Genomic DNA, 20,968 nt, shown 5'->3' on the forward strand with positions numbered 1-20,968 from the left:
TTCTGTATATGTTCCCCTCACTCTTGTCTCAGACCATATTGTTCTTTAAAATCTTTGATATATAATGTATCGCTGCTTTAAGCTGCTAAAAGCTGAAATAAGTTAATCTTTACTGATGGATTAATGCTTTATATTCTTCAGAATAAAGGTTGTCACACGTTGTAATTCTGTAGTTACATTAAAGCAGAGATTATGCTAATGCCAGTACCACTGACCTGTTCCTACTGTTAATATAGGAATTTAAGGATTAATTTCCTTGAATTAAGAGATCATAGACAAGATTTTTATACACAGTTATCAATATGCTGCTTTTCTCTGCAGGTGGTGTTCCGAGGAGGAGAAGGGGCTTTGCAGGTCCTGCCTCCTCTGGTTGATGTTATTCCTGAGGCAAGATTGAATCTTGTGATTTACTATCTCCGGCAAGGTAAATACACCTTCCTCTGGCTCTTTCATACCTTCAGGGATGACATTCATTCATCTGATCTCAACTGAATATTCCATGAAATGCCTTTTTTTTTTTTTTTCTTTGCAGTAAAATGTAATTTATTTCATTTTCTGTTCCTCTGGAAAATAGTGATGTAAGAGTTCCCATGGCTTGCAGAGAAGGGCTTTAATTATGTGCAGTCAAATAAATCTACTTCAGCAGAGTATTGGAGGTTCTTGGGTAGCGGGATGGTGGTGTTTATAGGTTTATAGTGAGAGGACCTCTCCTCTGCCTGAATATGTGAGAATGATAGGCATATGTCCTACGAAGGCAAGGACAACTATTTCTGTAAATATGGCACAAACAGAATATGAGACAAAGTGACTGTGAACGCAGCTACAGTTTGTGAACAAGACATTTCGTTCCAAATCTACTTTACAAGTCCTAAAGAATGCAGGTAGGTAGCCAGAATCAGCTGGAAAGCATTTTCTACTTGTTTCTCTCCTTAGCTGGCCGACTCCTTTGAATTTTATCTGAGTTTAGTTTCAGAGCCATTCCTATTCACCCATTGTGTCCCTTTATTCAATAGTGGATTGACTGGCTGAGTGATGAGTAGGTGTTAACTGCAGCCATCTAATATAAGGTGATGTGATGATTGCTTTTCCATCCACTGCTTTCTTATAAGCCCTGTATTTTGTCACCTTTTAAAGGTGACGCTATAAGTTTAGATGACCAGAGCATCTGAAAGCAGAAAAATGTCGGTTTTTTACTTTTTAAATAAATAAAGTCCATGTCTGCGATTTTTTTTCCAAAATGTTGAAAAATTACCAGGCAAAAAAGGAGGGATATTCTGCTGGCAGAAGTAAGTCACACCAACTTTATATTCTTTGCATCCCAGTAAGTTCATCAGAGAATCTGAGCGTATGTAAACATAGTACATTGAAGAAGCTCTGTGAGCTTTTTATAGTGTGATTGACTTGGAGTTTCAGATACTGATTCTGAGTAACATCTTTATTATTTGTAATCAACAAGGTTGGTGTGGTTTAATCTTTGTAGTTGGAATAAGTTCTCTTTGGTGCTCAGTTGTATGCAGGACTGCTTCTTTTGTCTGCATGTGCAATTGAAACACTGCCTTGTCATTTCAGTTCAGCTCAAACTGTGACAAATTTTAGAATATCCCACTACTACTGGCTATTAGCAATTACAGAAATTCTTATTGTGGCTAATACTGTGCAATAAAATCTCATTAATCTGACTTTGCTAATCTGCAGACATCACAGTCTTCACAAAATATGGCAATTCTATCCCTATTTTGTTAATAAGGTTATTTAAATTTCATGAGAGGTTATTTAAATTTTATCATGGTTGTAAATTAGGTATACATTCTCAAGTAAATTCAAATGGTCATAATTGTATGTTATTAAAAGTACATTATCACCTGCCTTATATTGTATAAATTTATAGAGTTCTAGGTAAATAACAGAATCACATTATTAGTGAGATGGGACCTCTGGAGATCTCTAGCACAACATTTTATTCAAGGCAGGTCCAATTAGATCAGGTTGCTTAGAGCCTTGTTCAGAGGAGCATCTAGTCAGAGCTTCCTCTGTTCCACCTTGTGTCCACTGCCTTTCATCTCACCCTGTGGAATCTATCTCCATCTTCTCTGTACCCTCCCATTAGTCAGTTGTAGCCAGTGATAAGATCTCCCTTGAGCCTTCTCCTCTGACAGGAAAGCAAATGCAGTTCTCTCAACCTCTCCTAAGCCCCTACATGCTTTGGGAGCCCTTGGGTGCACTCACTCCATTATTTCAATGTCTGTCTTGATCGAGGGATCCCAAAACCAGACACAGTACTCCAGGTGCAATCTCACAAGTGCCAAATAGAGAAGAATCCCTTCCCTTGCCCTGATGGCTACATTCTTGCTAATATGATCCAGCATGCAGTTGGCCTCCTTTGCTGCAAGGGTACACTGTCTGTCAGGACATCCAGGATGCCTTTTAGTCAGTCAGCCCCCCTACCTGTCTTGTTGCTTAGGATTGTTTCAAACCAAGCAAGATGCAGGACTTGCATTTTGCCTCCATTGAACTTCATGAGATTTCTTTTAGCCCATTTTTTTTTTCAGCCTGTTGAGCTTCTTCTTAATAGCTGGGAGCGTTCTCCCTAATCTTTTATCATCTGCAAACTTGCTGAGAGTACTGTCTACCCAATCATCTGGGTTGTTAATATAAGACATTCAACAGTATCAATCCCTGGGTGATTCCATGAGTAATGAGCCACCAGTTGGATTTTGTACAACTGATCACCATGCTTTGGTAGTCCAGCCAGTTTTCCATCTCCTTATCGTCTTACTTAGCTAGTCCTATCTCTCAAGTTTGGCTATGACAAAGGTATAAGAGACCATGTCAAAGACATTGCTAAAGTCAAGGTATACAGCATCCACTAGTATACCCTTATCCATACAACCAGTCATCCATTGGGTTAGTCAGTACATTTTGGCATTGGTAAATCTATACCTGCTGTTCCCAGCCACCTTTCTGTCCAGCATTATTGTTGTCAATATCACTACAGGTAATATTGGTATTATTACCAATTATCTTGCCCAATAATATTGTTAATATATGTTTCAAATTAAGTTCTACTTATACAGAGGCAAAGTACACCTTCCACATCATTTAAAAATCAGTCTTGTTTACTCATTTGCTGTCAACCTTGCAGTAATTTTCATTAGTTAGGTTCTGTTCTTCACTGTGGTATACAAATGATTTGCATACTGACAAAGGAGGCCAAGGGGAATTAGGATTAAAATCTCTTTCCTGGTTAGGCTAAGTTTCCATTTTAAAGTCTTGCTAGTGTAGCAGCATCACTTAAGAATGTGAGAAATCATTACTTCTAATGACTACAGCTGTCTCTCCAAAACTTACAAGGTCTCTTATAAAGGTAGGCTTGTGTTAAGACATGCACTGAACTGGAGTGACTGAAGCACAAACATACATCCCATTTTTTTCAACTCTTTAAGGTAATGACTTTTAGCAGGGTTTGGAGCCAGTCATAATCTGCTCCAGTGAGATTTGCTAGGGGCTTCTGTTGGAGCCTGAAGAGCATAGTTCTGTGTTGATGGTCTACACTGATGAAAATAAGGGCTGCTGTCATTTTTTTCTGTTGGTTGTTGGTGAGCTGAGCTAGCCAAAAGTAACAAAAAAACCCTATTTCTATTTAAAAAAGAAAAAAAAAGTTATGACTTTTGGCTAGTCTAGTACCTGTGCTGGCTTACTACGTGACTGCTCAAGGGAATGGGTAGGAAAGCAGAGAGGCTGGATGGGAGCCTGGCAGCTCCAATGTGTATTGCCTTAAGTCACCCTGGAGTACTGTCGCCATGTGGAATGGATGGTATGTACTAGCAAAAAAAAGTTTTGTTTGATAAGGCTTGTTCCTATGGGCAGCTGGTATAATGCTGTATTAACAATATTTTGCCAGTAAAAAGGGCATCTTCACTACGTTGGTTTACAAAGTCAGCCATAGTGTCAACATCTTTTTTTGATTTTAGGTAAAGTTTAGGATCTTTACAGTTTACTTACTTCTTGGGCGGGAAGGAAGTTGTTTATTGAATTCAAACTTTACATTTAAACTTCTATACTAGTAGTGTTTTTTGCTTGTTAGAATTAGAGTCAGGTAAGAGCTGCTGGACAGATTTTGAAATATTGATAAGGAGAAGATGAAGTTTCCCTTCAGAATCATGTTACCCTATCCTCCTTGAGCGGTAAATAAATATGACAAGAGAAAAGGCAGGAAGATGATGGATTTATTTTCTTGACCTTGTACTGTTTGTTGAGAAGGCAGCCACTGGATTGTGAACAAGGAGGCCAAGTCATCTCTACTAGGAAAACTGGAGTAATAAAGAAGCTATTACTCACTCCATGTTTGTTATTTGAGTTCTAGAAAACCATCACCATTGTGATATAAGTTCACAATGATTTATAGTTACCTTTCTCCTCCTGTCTAAATGCTTTATTTCTTCGTCTGTGACTATTGGGCAATGTTGTAGAGGATGAGTGACTTGTTCTAATACAGTGTGCTATGGGTTGTCATGCATTCTAACGTCTGGTATTTCAGATGATGTGCAGGAGGCTTATAACCTGATTAAGGACCTGGAACCTACAGCTCCACAGGTAATTGGAAACTGATGTCATGGTCCATAAAGACAGAGGTTATAAATTGTTATGAAATCTGCCACATACAAAACTGGTATCCCGAGGACAGCTTGCCCCACTCCCACTTTTAAAACTCTTGTGTTTCCATCTTTTTATCAACAATAATAGACTTAATGTGCACGCATAAAGTATTACATATGAGTACTTAGCATCTTTATTGCCATACTACCTGGGGTCAATAAGAATACAGCTCTGTTGTGTGCAGACTTGATCTAGTGAGCTGACCATTAGTGCATAGATAAAAGCCCTCTTCCAACTGCAGCTACTTGTCACTTCTGCCCTGGTGATGGTTACCATCCCACAGATCTACTAGCTCAGATGCTCATGTGGTTTGTCCTGAAGCCATTTCAATAAAAATGAGCTAGATTAGATTAAACAGTTCAAATAACAGGTCTTTTCTAATTCTATCTTACTTTTGGCTGCAATGAGCAAAAACTGCAGTGTCCCTTGGCTGCTACTGTAATTTTCTTTTGTGGTTGTTCCAACATCTTTAGTCTCTGATTTATTCCTCCTTGCAGTTTATTTTCCAAAGGTCACATAGCTGGGCATGAAAGGGACCTTTCATGAGTCTGTGTGAGGATTAGATGGAGGGAAGGAAAAGGAAAATCTCGAGAACACAGGTCTGGTGATTCTGTGCCGAGGAGTGTCTTCTGCTGTTGCTTTTCACTTCTCCTTGCATTTTTCAGTATAGCAGAACTTACTTGAACAGTTTTCTGCAGCTATTGGTCCTTCAGCCTCCGTTTTTCCCATATACAAGCCTAATATAAATAACATGATATAATTCTTTATCACATTTTGAAATGAGAATCTTTGTGCTTTTTTTTCCATTTTCTCACTCACACTTGGAAGGAACTCGTGCGAAGACTTACAAAACTACTTGTATATCCTCCTTCAGTTTACTTGTATATCCTCCTTCAGTTCTCAAATTTCTTTGTTGTCATGATGTCTATAGGATAATAATTTGGCATCTGTAGGAGAGTTGGTGTGCTAAAATAATTACTTAGCATGCTGGCTAGTACTCTCAGATTGTTTCCTGCACTCCATTTTTGGTCTGTGTACATGTCTCTTTCTCTTTTTCTGTGTTTACATCTGTGACAGGGCTGTCCAGGATTATCAGGAGTACCTACTAAACCAGGTTTATAGCTATAACTCTTAATTATAAGATTTGAATAAGACAAATGAGTCTATTACATGCTGAGAAAATCTTGCTCAGAGAAGAATTAAACTATAGTTGTATCTCATAGTAGAGACTACAGGGTACTCTATTCCTAATTTCAGTAGAGTAACATGACCACAGAGCACAAACCTCTTGACATTTTTGCCCTGATGAGAAACGCTACGCATTTTGGAGCAAGGATGGTAGTGGTTATGGTTAACCAATGTGCATACTTGAAGTGGGATCTGTGCATTAATATAACAATATTGCACTTGACTATTGGCCATGTAATGGTGAAAAGGGCATGATAGTAAGTTATGGTGTTCCTTCTGGTGCATTGTCTTTGACCATAAGACTTATCAGAAAACACACCACCCCTTTGCATCCCACATATTTAGCAGAAGTGACTAGCTAGCAAGTAGAATGGATTTTGCAGGGGGGTGGGGATGGGGAGGGTGGGTGGGGTGTGACTTTTTGCTACTGTGCTGAAGCACTATCATAGTAACCAGCTACCTATTACACTGACTTGGGATAGAGTTGAATATAGGAAGAAAATAATACGCACGTAGGCTCTTACACGTCTCCTGAAATCTTCACGTTTTCTTCTCTCATCCTTTTCACTTTTTTTTTCAGGAGTATATCCTCAAAGGAGTGGTAAATGCAGCACTTGGACAAGAAATGGGCTCGGTGAGTGAAGCCCATGAGGTTCTCCAGCTTCTCCAACAGTAGAATGTGAACAGATCTGTAGGGACTGGAATGGACTGAAAGAGGCAGTCATTTCTCATTTAGATTGCAGGTTCTCTGAGTCTCTTAATCTTCTTCCGTACAGTACTCAGTCCAGAATGAGTAAGATGCAAATCTCTGTTGCTAGTCCTGACAATAAATCAAGATGAATTTGGCTTCCCTGTCTTGCTTCCAAAAAAACTCGTTGCTTTCTGCAGTGTTCTTGTGTATCTAGGCACAATTGTACCTACCACAAAAGTGGTACAATTATGTTTTCTGGTTTTACTTCAGCCCTAGTTTGTCTGTCAGTTGTTCCCCATCAGTTCCTCAGAGCGTATTTTCACTGTGTATTGTAGGATCAACTCTGGAACTCATGTTGGATTTTTTTTTCCCTCTCCCAGAGAGATCATCTGAAAATTGCTCAGCAGTTCTTCCAGTTGGTGGGTGAATCAGCCAGTGAATGTGGTATGTTTGAAATGTTCTTTCTCCATTATGTAATCCTTCTTACAATATCCAAATATATACCATCGTATCTTTGTCTGACGGCTGACTGTTAGCATGACTATTGCCAGGCATTTTGTTGCTATAGTATGAGTAACAGAGTCTAATTTATAGCCTAAAACAAATTTGCAGGTTTAAATTAGAAGGCTCAATTGATTCCAAGTCTCACTGTATGAATTTGGCTGGAAAAGAGGCTATGCTGCTGCTAGTCTTCACTGATAGACGCTGAGGCAGCTTGCCTTTAACTAATAATCCTCATTATAGAAACAGAAGACAGCAGCCTAATTAGATGAAGTGTGTGCTGAAAGTTCACAGGTACAGACACCCACAGGTACAAATCTAGGACTGTTAATGAAAGCCTATTGAGTACATAGAGTCCTAGCACGGAGTGTGCCCTGGAACTGAGGGTGATAAAAACGTAGACAGGAATTTGGCTACAGAGAGAAATGAAGGCTCTGGGACTAACTCCTTGGTTGAATCAAAAAACACATGGTAAAACCCAACCAAAAAAATATATATTTTCAATATTTACTTTTACTTATTCAATAAGAGACCAAAACAAGACCTTGTCTTCCCATCCTCTTGCCAAAGTAAAACCAAAAATCCCAAATGAAAAAAGCCAGTAGTGGGACTTCAGCCAAAATGGGGCTTCCCAGTTTCCTTTGTAGGCATTGCCAGCAGGACTATTTCTTTAGGTGGGTAACTTATGCATGTTTATGGTGCAGACAGCTCATGGTCCTCAGAGATGGTGTCCATGGTGACTAAAGAGAAGGAGCTCAAGGGACAGAGCAGCAGCACTGATGAAACTTCCAGAAATACTGTTGAGCTACTCTGTTCCCCTCGCAGCCCTTGTACTGTTGAGATCATGCAGCAGAGAACTTCATGTTTGAAGGCTGGAAGTGGTTCCATAGATGAGGCTTTCCTAACACTTTCCTTTTGCATTGAGACTATCCCTTTGGAGTTGGGATTCCAGCTAACAGGAAGAAGCAATATGAACTGTAGTAGTGGAGGACTCAGTTAGTGGGCATACAGCTAACTGGGTTTGTGATGCTGGTAAAGTCACAAGGTGACTGATACAGTGGTGCTATACCTCTTAATGCCCATTAACAGTCATGCAGGTGTGATAAGTTACTATAGCACACACAGATAAAAATAATACAGAGATAGTCTGAGAAAAGATGTCCTGAAAAGATGTATAGTGAAGATATAGCCCCAAACAAAATTGAATTGTTGGAAAGCTAAAAGTCTTAATTTTACTGTGAAATATTTTTAAACCCATATGCGAAACAGGATGGCGGGTGAGACTTGAGGTATGGTTGAGGGGAAAAAAAAAAAAAGGGGAACAGAAATGTAGTCTGATTAGGAAGGTGGGTTAATTGAAAAAAATGAGCCTATGGGAAGGATTGGTTACAACTAAAGGTAAATGGAAACATTAGTACTGCAAGCATCTTAACATTCTTGGTACTTCCATGTAAAAACTGCTTTGTCATCTTTTTAAAAACTTGTGGGAGAAAGCTGACATACGGAAGAACACACAGTTCAAGGTAACTCCTCCTTTACAGGCGAAATAGTGTGAGGGTTTTTTTGTATCCTCAAATGAAGGACAGGTAGAGGTCACAAAGTGTAGATATGAAATAGAAGAGGCAAACAGAGTTCAATTTAGACAGGACATAACAAAAAATAAACACACGAAGACCAAATATGTAAGTGTTTTTATACAAACAATAGATGTTTTACAAGAAGATTAATAAAGTGAAACATCTTGTTTTAGAAGAGGAAGCTATAAATCTAAAATATTTTTTTAAATGTGATAGGAGGAAGGTAACATGTAGGATATTTTTCCTATTTAATTTACAATGTGGTGTTACAAAATAGATGATGCCAGTGGAGAAATGGTTCTAAACATTATAGAAACCTTCTCTCAAAATAAATATCTTTTTTTTTTTTTTTTTTTTTTTTTATCAGTGAGTAACATAAAATTGTTTTAAATTACATGCTTTGATAGGAGACTCATCGTATTGAGGCTAAATTATTCACCAGCCAGCCTGGATGGGAACAGTGACTGGCATATTAAAGAGGTTAGAGATTTTATCTAGATAGATAATTAAATAATAGTTGGAGGCTTCTATTCTGCCCATATTGACCTAGTAAATGCAATGACATGGCATGATATAGAGAATGAATTTTTAAATGCTAGGTTTTCATCTTTCTTAGAGAGCACACAAGTGAACAGGTGACTCTAGACCAATACAGAGATTACATAGAACCTGATTTGAAATTTTATGATGAAGATCCAATTCTGTTACAGTGACCTGAGTATAATCAAATTCAAAAGCCATGTGTTAGCAAATACCTCAAAAAATTTCCACACTACTAATTTCAAGAAGGGAAGCTACATAATAACCTTTCTCATTTCTAACAGAAAATTTTCAGTGAAGTAGCAGTGAAAAGGATAAAATGCACCTGATTTGAACACTTGAAAGAACCTTTTGTTTCTTCAAAGAAAGGGCTCGTATTCATAATTAATGAGCTATAGGAGACAAATAATGACATGACTAGGTTTGCCAATGGTACAGAATTACCCATAGTAGGAAAAATGAAAGCTTCCACAATGATGAAAGCTGTGGAAGAATATATAAGGCTGCGTAATAATATGCAAATTAAATTTAGCTTTGATAAATGCAAAGTAGTACATGGGGGGGGGACTTAAACTATATTTGCAAGATTATCAGAAAAGTTGAAGAGAATCTTAGGAATTGATGAAGAAAGAGAGAACAAAACAAAAATAATTACTGTGTCATCATATACAGATGTCATTCCCTTTCTTGAATACTGTCTGCAGTTCTGGTTCTTACATTTCAAAAAGAATATGGTAGAACAAGAAAGGGTACAATAAAGACAGCAAGGATGATCAGAGAAAGGGGATAGCTTCTTGAACAAGGAGAGATTAAACAAAGGAGGATACATGGTGTGGAAAATGATGGCTGAGTTTGGTTATGTTCACGATACAGAACATCATAAATAGCAAGGAGAAGAGGAAGAGAGAAGAATTAGTTACTGTACCGTACAAAAAACAAGGAGCATTGACATAAATCATCACACAAGACAATTGAAACAAACATCGCGAATTACTTTTTACCATAACACAACTTATTTGATATAGAATCTTGCAAAAACCAGAAGATATAAAGAAATTTGTAGAAGAAAAGTCCATTGGCTGTTTAACACAAATTTTTCACTGATGACTAGGAAGTCCTCAGTGCGGATCGTTGGAATCTGGGATAAACTTCAAAGGAAGTAGCATTACATACCACAGCATGTATTATACGTGAAATCAGAATATATTCTTTCTATAGCTGTATATTCTTACTCAGCAAGCTTCTGAACCAGACAGACTTTGGATCCAATATGATAATTTTTATGTTCTTATGTAACTTAGTGTATCAGCCACTATGTTGTGTATTTGTGGTCATTTTTGATCTGCTGCCTTTGTTTTGCTGGATTTAGAATGGAGAACACAATTCTTGCTGTTTGCATACTTGGGCTTTTGCTAAGTAGCCAGCTGCGCTATTCAAGCATGTAAGTCATGCTTCAGCACTTCCCACTGTGCCAATCCTTGCAAAGAGCTAGTACCCCTAGACTGTCTGTTTAAGATCTTTATCAGGTTACTTGGCTGCTTTGCAGATTTATAATACAAAAGTAGGTTGTGCTTGCTAGAGTGAGGAAATCCTATGCTGTGTCTTTGCTTACAACCGGGCCTACAAGGCTCCTGATTTTAATGTGGATTATCAAAAATCAATGGACTAAAATAAAGATGTGGAATATTTTTTTCAAAACAAGGTCCTATCTTTCTGATTTGCTCTTGTTAACTGTAGAAATCCCATGACTGCATTAAGAAAAAAGCAGCAACAGACAGTTCACGACAAATACAGTGTTATGTATTTGTAAAGTCATTTGGAGTCATCAATTAAGCCCTTTGCTATTTTTAATTAGATCTCTTACTTGAGATTCAAGGAACACAGACCAAACAGAGTTAATCTGAAAGTCCTTTCCAATAGATGTACGCATTTCATCTCGTGTTGGAAGTTATGTACTTTAAGAGGAGTAGAGACACCCAAAACAAAACAAAAACAACCAAAACAAAACAGGAAGCACTTACAGTGTAGGAGTCAATATTCACCCTCTAGCAGCAATAAATAACACCTAGAATGGCAGCTTGGTTTACTGGGGTTTTTTAAGCTTAATAAAAATTCTTAATCCCAATGACATGAAATGGAACTGGCATTACAAAGGAGGACAGAACTAGATTTTGATGGTTAGTTAATTCTCATGCTCTTCTCCCATGGTCTCAACTGGGTGGAAAATTAAACGGATCAGATTTCTGACATAAGTTAAGGAGGAAATGGGGCAAGAGGAACATTAGTGAAAGTAAATGAACATTAACATTTCCATTAAATGCAGCGTTTCTGGTGCTTAACATAAGTCTTGCAAACTACCCTAAGAACACTGCAAGCAGAATGGAGAAAAGCACCCCTTTCATTTTCAGCGGTCCTCTTTTAGGACCAAGTCAGGTATATATAGTGTTGGGTGGGAGGAATGAAACATTTCTTCTTGGCTTTGTGCAGTCTTTTCTTTGAGGTATTCTTAGGTCACCCTAAGTGATTTTTCAAATGAGAACTTTTTCGTCTCCCTGCATGAGTCACATGGGATGAATTACAACTGTAAAACTCTAGTTCTCCTGTCACTAGTAGTGCTCATTGCTGAGTTGTATGAGATTTACAGATGTTTTACTTGTTTGGTTTTTTTAATGAAATCTTTCACTAAAAGTATATGGAGGGTGGTATGCTGGGATGACAAAATTTTCTGCCAAAATGTGGACATAATAATAAAAAAATAGTGAAACTTAGAAACTCTTCAATCATATATGGGAAAAGAAAAGTGTGGTTCTAATATTTTCTTACTGTGATGAATTTTTACTGAAAACGTATTCTCATTTTTAACTCTTCTTTGCATGTTTATTTGCATTTTTGAAATTTTGTTTAAAATAAATTGCTGTGAGTTTATGAACTTCAAAAATGGAATGTGAGAGAAAAGGAGCACTTTTGAGATACCTGCATTCTCAACACTGAGGAAGATTGTTTCTGTTATTTTTCTGTCGAGGCATATACGTGTCATGATAATTATGCCTGCCTTTAAAAAAAAATAGATAAATATACTGGCCAGCTTCTGCTCCCAAGTGAACACTTCATAAATAACCAAATAATTTTCTTAAGTCGGAGAACTGAGTGATGTGGTTCAGGCATAGATAAGGATGGATTGTGTCTATATGGAAATAACAGGACATCCAAGCTCAGTATCTCCTAGTGCTAAAAGATAAAAAATGAGAATATTCTGCTTTCCCTTGAAATATATTTTGAGATCTTGTATAGTGTTTTCCAGGAATAATTACTACCCTACCATATTTAAAGGAAAATGTACAATTTTCCAGTGGAATGCTATATTCTGTGCTGTGGTATGGAGTCAAAACATTGGTCTTCAGATTGATGGAATTTCTATATACAGAAAAGATATTTTGATTTTCTAGTGTGGATGGATTGATGGTAACTGACCTACAGGAGCAGATTACTTCAGGGCTGTTGGTAGCCTCAGGCTCTTATCTCCTGTCACCTCACCAAACTGCACAGAGCAACATGCTCTCTAATGATCATTTGACATAGTGAAATAGTAGTGATTTGACATCACTTGGGTTTAAGCCTTCCCAGCTGCTACTTGGGTTCATCCATGTCTGACCAATTTCTGCTGGTTGGGTCTAACAAAAATTAAGTCCTAGTAAGCTTACTTCAGCATTTCTAAAAAAGCTGTGAAGTAGTTTTTCAGTAACACAGCTAGCAATTTCAGAGTAGATAACAGCATAGTATGATGGCAGCAAAGTTTACTGACACTCATTTGAACTGATATGCCTAATTTATTTATGGCTTTACCACTTCTGAGCAATGTGGTAATCCCAAGTGCATGAAAATTACTTTTCATATTGTATTTCAACACATTTTCCTGTGCATGTATTATTTTTTTTATATATAACAATATTTTCAGTGTCTCAAGTTTGTTCTTCTACTGGAACTAAAATTAAAATATGCAGAGCTTCTTTGTCCAGGATAACTGAAAAGCATAATTTTAAAGAAAAAAGGCCAATGAGGTTAGAATAACAAACTCAGGCTTTGTATCAAGTGTCGTTTCCTAAGAGTAAGAATAATTCACGGTAAAATTATGCTACATAAATTGTGTCATGGAAAAGGCCTGTTACTTAAACAATTTGTCTCTGTAGAATTTGCTGTTGAATACAATCTTGCAATAGTTATTGTATGCTGTAAAGAAAGTTGACAAGATGGTCTAATATTTTTTCTAACCTCTATATGGTCCTTTGCCTTGAAAAGGCAAGTTACACTATTTTTAGAAGTTAGCTGCTTTCATCATTGCCAGCAGTCTTGACAGTGATTTCCATTACCATGTGATTTTTAAATTCTGCAAATCTACATTTCTCTTTTGAATTTTAGATACCATTCCAGGGAGACAATGCATGTCCTCCTGCTTCTTTCTTCTTAGGCAGTTTGGTAATGTCCTGATTTACCTCAACTCAGTCAAGGTGAGTATTATTATTTAGTATTGGTAGTACTCTAATGCACGGCATCACTACTTATGGAATTGGACTGTACTGTGTGAGACACTATGTAAACATAAAAAGATACAGAAACACCATAGTAACAACAAAACACAGGAACAGCAGTGAGACATAAGAGGCCAATACAGCAAATGGATCAAAATGTAAGGAAGCAGTTTAGATAGCATTGTGCAGCATGGTGCTCTTATCGCACTTGCAATTTAACCATTACCAGGCTTCCTGGTGGCATCACAGAAGACAAGGAAGATAATTAAAGGAAGATAAGGAAAAAATTTGTGGATATTTATGGGGTGCCAGCATGGAGGGAAAAAAAACTTTTTTTTTTTTAAGACTTATCAAATGAGTGATGGAGGTTATCATCACTGCTTAATAATTGGGGACAACATTTTAATGAACAAGAGTGTGTAAGAAAGATAGGACATGAAGGACCCTGAAAGTAATAAAGCTTATATTTTATAGGGAAAGCAGTTACTGAAGGGCTAAGATAGGGCAGTCTTACCAAAGCAGTAAGCTAAGAATATTACTTTTGCAGAAGTAATCTGAGTGTTACCCTGAAGACAATGTTGCATTTTTCAAAGTAAGAGGAGATTGCAGTTATCATAATGCAACATTATCAGATCACCAGTATTCAATGGATAAAATCGATATAACGTACAGAGATTCAGTTATAAATCAGATGTGAGGAAAAAGAGAGAGGCTGGAGTGTGATTATAGGGTTAAGTGACTGCAGGCTTGTTTTACTGATTTGAAACTAGAGTTGTAAGAACTCTATATTTGGTAGGAAGAGGAATGAGACTCTAAAAAGATATGGTTAGGGAGATGCATGAGATGAGGACAATGACAAGGTTCTAAGGAGGGTGAGACCTAAAGAAAAATACATGGCTGTAATGGTGCCAAAAGCAGCTGATAGGTGAAGAATGATGAAGGTGTAGTGTTTTTAACCTTTGTCTGGAAAGAGGTCATTGAAGAAATCTAAAGTGGTTGTAGCCACTGGAATGGCTCCACTGTAGTGGAACGAAGAGACAACTCACCACCACCACCCCAAATTGGAGTATGTGTGCAACTGGAAAAAACAAGGGCTGGAAACTAACAGTGAGATTTGTTTTGCCTAACTTGAGCCATCTAAAAGTCAGACTTCTAGTTATAACTGATCTTCTGGTCTCAGTCTATAGGCAATAGGGCCAGATGGTAATTTCTGGAGGAGAATTCATCCTGTCTATTTCTTACACTTAGAATGGAATGAGTCACCCCATAGAAATACCCATCTCTTTCCATTTACTTAAGAAAGTTCTAAACAACTAGTTCTAACCTGAAAAGGTTAAAGTTAAATGCGATTACGTACCACCTGCAAGGTATATGGGAAAGCTTATGTCCTGGTTTCAGCTGGGATAGAGTTAATTTTCTTTCTAGTAGCTGGTATAGGGCTGTGTTTTAGATTTAGGATGAGAATGTTGATAACACACTGATTTTTTTTAGTTACTGCTGAGCAGTGCTTACGTAGAGTCAAGGCTTTTTCTGCTTTTCACCCCACCCCACCAGCGAGTAGGCTGGGAGTGCACAAGAAGCTGGGAGGGGACACGGCTGGGACAGGTGACACAAACTGGCCAAAGGGATGTTCCATACCATATGACATCATGCTTAGTATATAATGTAGGGGAAAAGCTGGCCGGGGGTCCATTGCTTGGGAACTGGCTGGGCATCGGTCAGCAGGTGGTGAGCAATTGCATTGTGCATCACTTGTTTTGTGTATTATTTTATTATTATTATTATTTTCCCTTTCTTTTCTGTGCTATTAAATTGTCTTTATCTCAACCCATGAGTTTTACCTTTTTTTTTTTCCAATTCTCTCCCCCGTCCCGCTGAGGGGGAGTGAGCAAACGGCCGTGTGGTGTTTAGCTGCCTGCTGGGTTAAACCACAACAGCTTAGAAATGAGAGAGAGAAGGGGAGCATCTGGGGAGGCAAATGGAGTCATCATTAATATTGGAAAGTAAGGCATGGCTACTCTTTGTAAAGGAAAGAGCCAGAAGTGAACAAGACACTAAACAGAATTTAAGAGGGTGAAAGTGGGCAATAGGATGATCAGAGGATAGGTCGGAGTCATGAGGCAAGAGACGTGCTACAGGGAGGGGATTAAGTGAGACAATTCTGCATCTGTGAGGGTGTAAAGGAAAATGTTGTAGGAAGGCTTGGAAAGAAAATCTGAAGGGAAAAGGAAGAGCACAGAATATACAGTGTTGCTTTATAAGATGTAAGAGCCCATGCAGAGGGAAATATAGGTGAGGAATAGATCTAATGTTTAAAAACTGTCAGGAGGGAGGCAGAAATAATGAGAGGTATGGGTATGCAAGCCTTCAATCCTGCTATATTTATCAACTAAAAGAAGGAGCCTTCTTACCTTGTCAGATTTGGGAGAAAAGATTTTATTATGTGTGCATAGGGGAGGGGAAAGGTTATTTGCCTGCTTGTTTGGATGTTTTGTTTTAAAAACTTAGCTGTTTTGCTGAAAGTATGTAGAACTACTGTTGCACATTATAACATGCATATGTGCATCTCAGCTTACAAGCTGGACTTCTCAACATATACATACCTTTGGCATCAGTAACCATATATCTGTTTTCATTTGACCCATATTTAGGCAAAAATAACAGTATTTTTTAAAAAAATATTCCCTCATTTTTTACAGTTGTAATGTGACTGCATTTATAAGGATGAAACAAAATATTATGCTAAGTAAAGAAAATTCAATATAAAAAAAGATTGATGCATTTCATTGCACAGTGGTGTACTCTTATTTTAAATACTGGGCACTCCCCCCTCAACTGCAGAAAGAAAGGTGATTCAGAGAATAATTAGAAATTGAAGTATTGTCTTAAGAGATTCAGAAGATAGTTATTACTTGCTATAGAGGGAAGTTAAGAAAATAAAATGATACAAAATGAGGATTAGAATAAACAAGGTAGATTTGAAACCTCTATTTCTATTAGGAGAGGCTGAAAACAAGATACGGTTTGCTGGAATTGCAGCAAATTCACCATGTCTTTTCTAAGAAAATGCGTTTTGTCCTTCTCAAAACACAGTTGGTTTATGGAACTCATTGTCATAGTTCAAGGTAGGGCTGAGGCTGCAAGTTTGGAAGGTTTTATAGATTGTATCTAGCAAGTTGCAAAGTGATCAAGCTTAAGTAAAATATGTATTTGTTAAATTCTTGAAGGGAATCATAAATACTGGTACTCTGAGACATAATGCAGTTGATAAATAGCAAGGGACTATTTTCTGCCTACCACCACGTTCTTTGCATAGTCTTTTTGAAGTAGTTGGTACTCATCATTTTCTAGCTGAGACTAGCCACTGCTCAGACGTACTTAGGTCATTCCCCTCCTCTTCGGGTCACAGGGATGCAAATAATTCTTCCTGTGCCATTTTACAGGCAAGGTTTAGGTGGCTTTACAGTCACCTTTGTGTTTCATTCACAGGAACCAACTTCAGTAGAATCTCTGCAGCTCTTTAAGTGGAGCTGTGCACTCTGTGACGATTGTTTGCATGATGTTCTCTCAGGAAACACCACCTTCATCCATGATGGATTAAAACTGCTTTAGGCATGAGAATGTCTCAAAAGACACCTTATTATAAATGTATTGCCAGCTGCCCTGAGGGTGACATTATAACACTGAGAATCAACTGAGAAGACAAGCTAATTCAGGCTCAGCTGAGTTCTGGCTACAACAAATTGTGGCCATTGTTCAATTGGGTATCTGAGCGTCTCATTGAAAAGGACAGCACTCAGAGCGCAGTTAGTTTTATTAAAAGATTGAAGACCACTAAAAAGACCACAAAAGAGTGAAGTCCAGTACATATAATGTGGTTTAAAAAAAAGAAAACACCTAGCTGCTGTGAATGTATTGCACTATCAGCAGCACTAGTTCATTTTTACTGGTTTTGTTTTCACAGCAGGTCTGGTCTCTAGCACTGATACAGCCAGGATAGAATGACACAGTTTTTGAGATTGGTTGCTGACTGAGTTTCTTTTCCATTTTAATTCAGAAATACAATGGGGGCTATTTGAACAGAAAGAACTATTCATGTAGTAAAACTAGCGTCTTGCTCACCAGCTTTGCTTAACCTGGAACTTGTGCTGATTCACACAAAACTATCATTGAGGAAGAATACAGTAAAGTGTTGTAATTCTCATATGGTGAAACCAGTTATTTCACCCTAAGGGTACTGAAATGTTTTCACAAACTGAGCTTGAGATTCATCTGATTGGTTCATCCTCATGCTTTCACATAGCTTGCTGTATTTGCCAGCTCTTTTGGACCCTAACATAGACTATTTGGGTGAAATCTAGACATCTGGCAAATGGTGGCCGTCCCCCACCTCTCCTCTCCAAGCTCTGGCTTGAGGTATGTGAGTGGACTGGGTCAGTACCCTTTGTTGACTACCTGTGACAAGGAAGGGAAGAGGTTCCTCAAGTGTCCCTACATAATGAAAAAGAAGATAGAGAGCACCGGGAAGAGGTTTTGTCCCTTGCTTCCCGTATCTTTTGTACAGTCACAGTTGTGCTTTTTACCTTATCCTCACTTTTTAATCAGGGAACAAAACAAAAGTTTGGTCTTCCTACACAAGTTCTGTTTCTTTTATAGACGTTATAGAAGAAAAAACATTTCTCTTCCGCCTGCCTTGCTGTTGTGCACACAGGAAAGCTTTTCTTGCAGTAACTGTAGTGGATAAACCACCCTGCTTTCCCCCCCCATGCTCTTTCACAAGCACTGTACCTCTGCTCAGCGAGGATCCTCAATCCCGTTCACGCTTGTAGCTGTGATATTGTGTTCCACCTTACCTCTACCAGGTCTGCCGGTGCAGCAGTGTGGGACAGTGCTGAATGTATAATACACTCGGCTGACTTTTGGCCATCTGAGTTATACTTCACTCTAACCATGCTGTTTGGGTCAAACCCAAACATCAGGCCAATCTGTACCTAGAGTTGTATTTCCTGACTTTTGGCCATCTGAGTTATACTTCACTCTAACCAAGCTGTTTGGGTCAAACCCAAACATCAGGCCAATCTGTACCTAGAGTTGTATTTCCTGCTTTGGCCCATGCAGCTTTTCAGGAAAGACACTGCTAGATCAACCTGATCTGTCATTAACCAGGTCTGTCCAGTACAATATTATGGGAGAGAAAAACCTAATGTTGCACTTCAGATAGAGAGAAGAGTGCCTGTAAGGAAGGCTTGAGCTTAAGGAAGTCCTGTTATGCGGTGTCTGCCTGGTTACAGCCTGGTACTGCAGCTCCACCTCCGTCATGTGATCCAGTGTGTCAGACTAGCATCTGTCACATAACCAGATCCACAGGATCTCTTGTTGAACCTTGAGAAGTCTTGGAAAAACAAACTGTTCATCTCCTTAAGCCATTAGGGAGTCAGCTGCCTATTTACCACCCTCGTGGTGAAATAAATGCTTGGGAGGCGAAAGAGACCACGGCAGCACAGCATGTCTTCACATGCCCAAAGTGAAAATTACACCCATAAAAGCTGCCACTGCAATTTTGAGCTTGGAGCATTCTCCAGATCTCTCATAGTTAATACTGTGGAATGTTCCAGCTGTGTTTGTAGTCACGAATGTAGGCTGGAAAGCCAGTCCATAATTTTCTACCCTCTGTTTATAAATGCTGTATGTTCGTAATGTGGGGTTTTCTTTTTCCTTCCCGTTGTCTTGGTATAGTCTGACTCGGATTTAGGGGGGGAGATATTTTTAATGTTATTATACCATGGGAGGAAGGATTTTTTGTTTTATTTATTTGGGTTTTGCCTGTGTGGCTTATTTTCCAGAGTTACTTCTACAACGATGACACTTTTAACTTCAACTATGCCCAAGCCAAAGCTGCCATGGGCAATTTTAGTGAGGCTGAAGAGGTATGTATTTGCTTTCTTTAAAAAACAACAATGGAAACATTTCCCACATCCTCCCCTCTTTGCTTCCTTTTCTCCCTCCAGGTCTTCATGTTGGTTGAAAATAAGCAGGTTGTGGAACATCATCTTCCCCTTCTTAGAGGAACTGAAACTCTCAGTGAACACTATTCAGAAAAGATTATCTTGCTAATCTTGTAATGTGAGGTATATGGGGAGTCATGCTGCTTGTGGTGCATCGCAAGAGTGCTTGCAGCTATCTCTAATTGATCAAAGAATGCCCTCTTAATCAGATTTCCTACGCTTTGACTGGGATCCCAGGCAGTCCTATTGTTCAGACTGACTAGGACATGCTGAGTAAAAGCCATTGAATAGTTAAGAGCTTCTAGATGTCCCTAGAAATTTGTGTTTTAAAATAAATAAATAAATAAATAAATCCTTCCTCTGGGAGATGTGGGAGGAAAAGAGGAAGTGCTCACTATCTTATTCAGCAGCATCCAGATGCAGCTGGAAGAGATTAACTTCTACACACAGCATTTTTTGTGTCTATGTGCAGTAGAAACTTAATTACAACTAAAATATGCAAAAGCAAATAGCTATTATGAAGATGGAAGCAACATTTTCCACGAGACCAGAAAGAAGACAAGCCAGAAAAAAAAACCAACCACGTAGTCTAAAATGAATCATATAGGTTTGGTTCGTTTGTTTGTTTTGTTTTTCCTGTCTTTCTAACTTTTTAACTCTTCAGGCTTCTTGACAACAGAGCCCCCCTGTTTTTTTTTTCTTCCCCCTCCAGCCCCTTAATTTCTGTGTCCTGAAATTGCATCTCTCTCTAAGAAAAATATCCAAGACTGTCAGGCAAAATGGATATATATTTCAATTCACCTACCTTAATTTAGTTAGCTTAATGAAAATGCAGGTGACTATCTTAAAACTGTGCTAGCAGGCTATGCTGATAAAAATGATAATGCTATAAGTAAGCTTTAGCTACAGCCAGGCAACAAAGAAACACAAAGGTGTAAACTGCTGTTAATCCACATTTTTCCTCTTATGTTCTTACAAATGATTCTATATAAACTTATGTTATGTAGCTGATGTGTTTAAACAACAGCATTATGTAATTAAATTGATTAGTCTGTCCTATTGTCTGATCTTTGCCTGTGATGACACTTTCATATACAGATCACGCTTCCCCAGTGTCTCATAAACTTGTAAAATATCTCCACATATAGCACTTATTAACTTATTAAAAAGCTTACCTCCCTGGACATAATGAAATAAAACCTATGATAAAGTGCTACTTACACTGATAGTGCTGCTTTTTTTTTTTTTTTAATTTCTTCCCCACCACCAAAATTAGGGCGTCAG

At 38.2% G+C, this 20,968-nt stretch overlaps 1 protein-coding gene across 3 annotated transcripts in view; it reads left to right on the forward strand.

Annotated features, from left to right (window-relative positions):
• The window catches only part of IFT56 (intraflagellar transport 56), a 50,062-nt gene that overhangs the window by 19,490 nt on the left and 9,604 nt on the right, over positions 1-20,968 (forward strand). For 2 of the 3 annotated variants that reach the window (XM_087765131.1, XM_087765132.1), the window contains 6 exons: positions 322-424; positions 4,538-4,593; positions 6,425-6,478; positions 6,916-6,979; positions 13,570-13,658; positions 19,523-19,606. In XM_087765131.1, coding sequence (XP_087621257.1) covers positions 322-424; positions 4,538-4,593; positions 6,425-6,478; positions 6,916-6,979; positions 13,570-13,658; positions 19,523-19,606 — 450 coding nt within the window. Of the gene's footprint in view, positions 1-321; positions 425-4,537; positions 4,594-6,424; positions 6,479-6,915; positions 6,980-13,569; positions 13,659-19,522; positions 19,607-19,687; positions 20,032-20,968 lie in introns of those variants that run through there. The other variant, XM_087765133.1, reaches the window with a different exon arrangement.

This window comes from Nipponia nippon, unplaced genomic scaffold, assembly GCF_047370975.1.
Source record: "Nipponia nippon isolate SJK-2023a ecotype South Korea unplaced genomic scaffold, ASM4737097v1 scaffold_3, whole genome shotgun sequence".
Taxonomy (NCBI): domain Eukaryota; kingdom Metazoa; phylum Chordata; class Aves; order Pelecaniformes; family Threskiornithidae; genus Nipponia; species Nipponia nippon.